General features: G+C 32.3%; 1 protein-coding gene across 1 annotated transcript; it reads left to right on the top strand.

The window, feature by feature from the left end:
- Positions 1 to 2,161: 2,161 nt before the first annotated feature.
- LOC108777008 (uncharacterized) lies at positions 2,162 to 3,860 on the top strand. Its single transcript, XM_018543789.1, has 3 exons — positions 2,162 to 2,538; positions 3,144 to 3,228; positions 3,755 to 3,860. Exons 1-3 carry the CDS (start codon positions 2,245 to 2,247, stop codon positions 3,784 to 3,786), a joined length of 411 nt encoding a protein of 136 aa, XP_018399291.1. The 5' UTR covers positions 2,162 to 2,244; the 3' UTR covers positions 3,787 to 3,860.
- The last annotated feature ends 2,704 nt before the right edge of the window (positions 3,861 to 6,564 follow it).

The following is a 6,564-nucleotide window of genomic DNA, read 5'->3' as shown; positions in this document are numbered from 1 at the left end:
ATCTAAAAGAAATTACATAATTCCATTTAAAAAAGTGGAGGTGACCTTCATATCTTTTTAGTGCCTCCACCAAAAAAACAATTATTGACATCACATTATGTGCCCCTCGAAACCAAGCAACTTTTGTTTGACACTTTTTCTTCTATTGTCAAAAACAAGCGAGTTATTCAGGTGACCTGTTTTAAATGCCCCTCCCTGTATACAGACAGTTAAAAAATCAATAAGTAATGGAATCGATTCTATCATTGATCAAAATGATGAGACAGATGAAATATGCAATAATATTAACCATGATAGCATTCCAGTTTTGACCGAACATGTCAAAGACATAATATTTCAGGATTTATTACTAGACGAGTTGAAAAACGTATAAAATGCGAACAATGTAAATCATTGCTTACAACAACAGAAAGTAATTCAAGGCTCCAAGATCGTAAATGTAGAGGAGGTCTTAAAAGAGCGTCATCAGATGTAATAAAAATTTGTACTACCCCAGAAAGAATATTAAGATCTCATTAACACTTAACTGCTTCTCAGATTAATATTACAAAATTAACAGTACAAGTTCTTTATACTATACCAAATAATATACTTGGAAATGTGCTACATATGTTTGATCAAACACCATTAGCTGAACACAGAAAACAATTAATAAAATTAATAACAAGATTATACTTATTAACAAGGTTACATCATATATGTAAAGGAAAAATGATGCTGTAAAACGAATAAGGAATAAACATACAAAAATTGTTATTTTTAAGAATCAATAATTTTTTCATTTATTTATATGTATTAAATTTCTTTCTAAATTTATTTCAGACTTCTTAATTTTTTGTGATAAGATTTTTCTGTACAGTTGATTCAGGCATAGTCTGAACGGATACCGGGTGCCTGCGTCTACGACGTCGTCACGCCGCAATAACGCACGTCAGGACGAACGAGTTGAGCCAGTTCGCGGATATGCATCCAGAAGAAGATATGCGCAGTCAAAGTCGGCAACACTTTTAGAAATATTTGATTGAAAGCACTCAATCCGAAACGCGTCCGTCACGGTCGAGTGGTTTTTCATAACTTGTTGTTAACTGTTACTTTTTGATCACTTCTAACCTAATATATACAGTAACTCTGAGGTGCCTTTTCACGAGCTGCTGAAACTGGCCGTTCCAGCGACAAAAAAGGTCACGTGATAAAAATTAACGAATAGCAAGCGTCATATTCGCTTGCTATTCGTCAATTTTTATCATGTAACCTTTTTTGTCGCTTGAACGGCCAGTTTCTGCAGCTCGTGAAAAGACACCTTCATAGCAGCCATATATGTTTACAATTTTGGACAAAATTGTGATTGGTTTAGGAGCAGCTGCTATTTTGGACTACTGCGCATCTCAGTTCTTCTTCTTCTTCTTAATTTAGTTGGCCCAGGTTCCGTTATGAGTGGCCAGTCATACCCAAAAAGATATATATGAGAGTCACACAGTTAAAGTTGACACATTTCAAAAATTGATGATGCAATGACCGTGAGAATGGCGTTGCTCGACCGGTCTCCGGGCGCCTGCGTCTACGGCGTCGTCACGCCGCAATAACGCGCGTCATGAAAGCCCAGGTCGTCAAAAGATGCAAAATGACAAACAATCGAGACGAGCTCAACCGCGGACACGCATCTGTATGATACAATGCACAGTCAAAGTCGGCAACACTTTCAAAAATATACAATGAAGAGCACCCGAACTAGGGATGGGCGATGTTTCATCGATTATAGAAAAATCGATGTTTTTTCCGCTCAATAATCGATGCTTGGTTCGATGTTTCAGAATTCGATTAATCGGTACATCGATCTTCTTTTTAATGATATCGATTATGGTTGGGCCTTGTTAAAGACAACCATTCTCACCCGAGTGCCATCCAGGTATCCTTCTATCCTTATTGTTTACCAAACGTTAAACAAGGATGACATGACATTCGGGGAGCACTCGGGTGAGAATCTGAACAGGAGATAAGTCTAGAGTCCTAGATTTATTAGAAACTAGATAGGCGCAACCAGTATTAATAAATGCCCTGGTATAACGCGCATTCGACCGTAAAGTAGCGCTGCAGTCGATATGCACCGAATCCTTTTTAAGTATTCATTCTCTCATTAATATTCATTCATGTAGTAAATATTTGTAACAGTTAAGTTAGTTTTTATCATAAGAGTAGTAATCAATATTTTACTTATATTATCGAAATAAAATGTAATCGAAATACATGAGTACAAATGTTAAGAAAGGAAATAAAGTTAAGAGTTGCGTTTGGAATCATTATATAAAAGAAGAACTACTAAGTGCAAGATGCAAGTTGTGTACAAAACTAATTAAACACGGCGGAAACACGACAAATCTGATGCAACATTTAATCAGAAAACATACTATTTTTATTAATAGTGAAGATTCAATTGTGACCGATCAACAGCATGCCTTGAGAACAACAGATGAATCAGATCCTGATGATCCTAAAGAAGGAACATCAACAATGAATAACGTACTGAATACGGATAAAAATGTATGTTTAATATTATATTCTAAGCATTAATCAATTGTTTTTTTCAAATAAAGTCTAAAGTAGCGATCGGGCTAAATTTGAGATTCCTAAATTAAAGATTGGAAAAGTTAAAGGTTAGGTTTAGGTTATTTTTGTATGGTGTAATATATAATACTTGGAATAAGTTCCAAAAATATTAAGCCTGTTTTTGGAAAAACTTTTGCACTAGTACATCTTTCTTCCTTTTCTCTCCATGTTGAAGAAGAAGAGATGTACCGGTGCAAAAGTTCAGCCAAAAAGAACAGATCTATCATATATTTAGCATAAGTATTATTTGCAACCATGTATTATTACATAACTAATAGGATGAGTTTTTTTAATTGATTAATCAATTGCATTGTACGCAAATGTAATTTTGTTTCATAAAAGCTGTATTTGCGCATAATGTGATTAATCGATGATGAATTAAAATATACTCGCCCATATATAGTTTTTAATTCGTTTATTATTTATTATACTCAACAAATATGGCAAATGACAGTGCTAATTTTCAATATTCATCAATTAGATTGTAAATTATGATCTGTTAATTGTATTTGTATATTTTTGTGAATTTGTTTCTACAGATGACAACTAGAAGCTGTCCAAGAAAGATAAAGATAAGAAATGTGAATATTGACGAAGCCTTTAAAAAGATAAAATCTTATAAAGGTATTTTAAAACATTTATGCTTAATTTGAATTTATTTTTCTTTAGATTTTTTAGATTTTAATGGTGAAAATATAATTTTTAGGTATAAAATATTTTTTTTTGTTAGATATACCAAGAGCCAAGATTAATATTTCAATTGAGTTATTTGATTAAACAAATTAAATTGTGATTTTGAAATAAAATTTCATTTCAAATTATATTTTAGACAGCGTGCGTGCGTGCGTGCATGTCATTGTATTTTATAAACTTCTTTTCAATATTTTAAATATATGTAGATATAAAAACTAAATGTTATTTTATTTTATTGTATATTATGTTTCGTGTAGAGAAATTTGTAATGGATGTTTAACATAACAAATGTGTTCCGATTAAATTCATTGCGAATTATAATTCTCATTGCATTCAATTGAAAAATACGTAATTTACCGCAGTGAATATTTCATGCCCGTTATTATTTCATTCTTGATGTATGGTAGCATATTCGAGTCTCACTATTGTTGAAACGTTTGTTCTTTTTCTTTTACAGGTGGAGAAATTTCAACTCAACTAATAGTTTAATGTACATGCTTGCAGTTGACAACCTACCTCTATCAACAGTTGAGCATACTGGCTTTCTGCAGTTTTGTAAAAAGGCTGTGCCGCTGTATACTCCACCCAGCAGAAAAACCATTACGAATCTCTTAGATAATAAGTATTCCGTGCTTCAAAATGTATACAAAAGTCGTTTCCAGAAACTAAAGCATGTAACAATTACAACTGATATATGGACAGATGTTTCTGTAAAGAGTTATATAGGCGTAACGATTCACTATTTGAACGACGAGTTTAAACTTGTAAACACTATAATAGGGGTAATACCTCTAAACGAAAGTCATACTGCGGAATACATAGGTCTCTCCTTGATGCAACTTTGCAAAGATTGGGGAATAGGTATAGATTGCATTATTGCGATTGTTACTGATAATGCAGCAAATATTGTAAAAGCCATCACTGATACTTTTGGAAAAAAAATCATCTAAGATGCTTTGCTCATACACTATCACTTGTATATCCTGATGCTGTAAAAGCTACTCCTTCTTTAGTAGAGCTTGTAGCAAAAGTCAAAAATATTGTAACTTTATCCAAACAAAGTGTTATAGCTGCAGATGAATTAAGGCGCTTACAATTTTTAGAAGGAAAAACGGAAGGAAATGCATTAAAGTTAATTCAAGAAGTTCCAACTAGATGGAATTCAGCGTTCTATATGGTTTCTACAATTAAAAGATTACATTAATAATATGCTATTAAAATGTCCAAAAGCGCCTAATATGATAGTCCGGGACGATGTAGAAACGTTGCAAGAAATAGTCCATATTTTAAAACCAATAGAATACGTTACAAATACTATTAGTGGTGATACTTACGCGACTAGCAGTCTCGTGATACCATTAGTTCATTATATGATGCTTACTATTAAAAAGTATGATCCGATTACTAATACGGGAGTTCAATTTAAAGAAAATATTCTTATACAATTAAATAAAAGATTTCAACACGTCGAATCTGTTTCCCATTTAGCAATTGCGACATTGATGGATCCCCGATTTAAGAAAACTCATTTCGAAATTCCGTTAACACTAAGTACAGCTATACAGCATATTCAGAATATGATTGATATCGATTTAAGTGATCAAAATAACAAAAATACTGAAACTGAGGCAAATGTAGTTGAAGGAGATAAACCATCGAATGATTTTTGGAAGATACATAAAGAAATAGTAGCTTCAAAACGACAAGTTCATGAGGATATAATAATATTGAGCTAAAACAATATTTATCGCAATCGGTTATTTAAACATCAGCTGATCCAATAGAATATTGGAAAAAATCCAAACATATTTTTCCAACGTTGTATCCAATCGCTGTAAAATATTTATCCGTAGTAGCAACGTCAGTTCCTGCAGAACGTCTGTTCTCAAAGGCCGGAAATATAAAAAACAATTTGAGGAATCGCTTAACAGGGAAACGTTTATCGACATTATTATTTTTAAGTAGTGTTGGAGAAAACGATTGGTACATGTGACTTTCTATAAATAACAATATTATGTTTGTTTCTCATAGGTACACTGAGGAGTAAATATGAGCTTGTACTTTGGTGTAAGTTGGTGTACACGAGCATATCATCCCACCTATCACAAGGTAGAACAATCCTATCTCTTTTCTATCAATGTTCCGTTACTGTTCCATTCCGTTATTTCTGACTCCATGTAACTGCACCCTGAGACTCGATCATTTAAACCAGGAGGAATTAAAATACATTGAAAAATTAATAAATAAATACAACGACATATTTCAACTTTCGGGCGATAAACTCGATTGCACAAACGCGGTACAACATAGAATTGCCACCACCGATAATCAACCCATACACACTAAACAATACCGCTACCCTCCAATCCACAGAGAAGAAATAAATAAATAAATAAAAGCTCTCAAATAAACATGTATATATACATATATATATAAATATTAAGAGTACGCAAAAAATAATAATAACAGCAATATATTGTAATTACTGTAGAGAATGCATAGACAAGTTAGAAAATAAAACACGCGTGAATCTGGCATTAATATCTGTTTATTCGTATGTCAGATTATATAAAAAACAATAATTTCTGCAACTTTAAACTCGCGGTTAGCTATTACATATGGTAGATTTCAGCAACCAATCAAAAATTGTAACCACATTGTCTGAATTCTTATTATAAGAACTTATTATAAAAATACTATATCCAACACACGGTCAGCAACATCCGATAATGATATACAGTTTATTATAAAACAAACATAAAACCTTAGAATTATATATAGGATTTCGCCTATTAGGGTGCGTTTCCACTAAATGCATCACGTCGTCACGAATTAACCAATTAAAATTTCTCATCTATTTACATATGGCACATTCGATATATATGCACTGACACGATTCTAGTGCTGCCCTGACACGGTACTGCCCTGACACGGTGCTGCTCTGACACGATGCTGCTCTGACACGATGCTGCCCTGACACGGTGCGAGTGCAAAACTACACTAATTAATAATTTAATTAATAATTTAATTTTTAATTAATAATAATAATTAATAATAATAAAATAATAATAATAATAATAATTTAATATTCTTATTTTTAATTAATTTTCGGCCTTTCTTCTTTTATTAAACAACATATTTTCATCATCACTACTACTACTACTTGTTTCTAATAATTTATCTATAATAAATAATATTCTTTCTTTATCCATTTTGTAATTTTTTGCTGCCTAACTAGTTTTATTTGTCCGAACACCAAACTGCACT

This window comes from Cyphomyrmex costatus, unplaced genomic scaffold (assembly GCF_001594065.2).
Source record: "Cyphomyrmex costatus isolate MS0001 unplaced genomic scaffold, Ccosl1.0 scaffold3982, whole genome shotgun sequence".
In the NCBI taxonomy this organism is placed as follows: Eukaryota; Metazoa; Arthropoda; class Insecta; order Hymenoptera; family Formicidae; genus Cyphomyrmex; species Cyphomyrmex costatus.
Note: the sequence above shows the minus strand (reverse complement) of the source record. Positions and strands in the feature narration are given on the sequence as shown.

Bases quoted from the DNA above. Each gene is read 5' to 3' on its own strand.
- LOC108777008 (XM_018543789.1), top strand. From the start codon at position 2,245: ATGAGTACAAATGTTAAGAAAGGAAATAAAGTTAAGAGTTGCGTTTGG. The intron at 2,539-3,143 runs GTATGTTTAATA...TTGTTTCTACAG, and splicing joins TACTGAATACGGATAAAAAT to ATGACAACTAGAAGCTGTCC. The intron at 3,229-3,754 runs GTATTTTAAAAC...TTTCTTTTACAG, and splicing joins AAAGATAAAATCTTATAAAG to GTGGAGAAATTTCAACTCAA.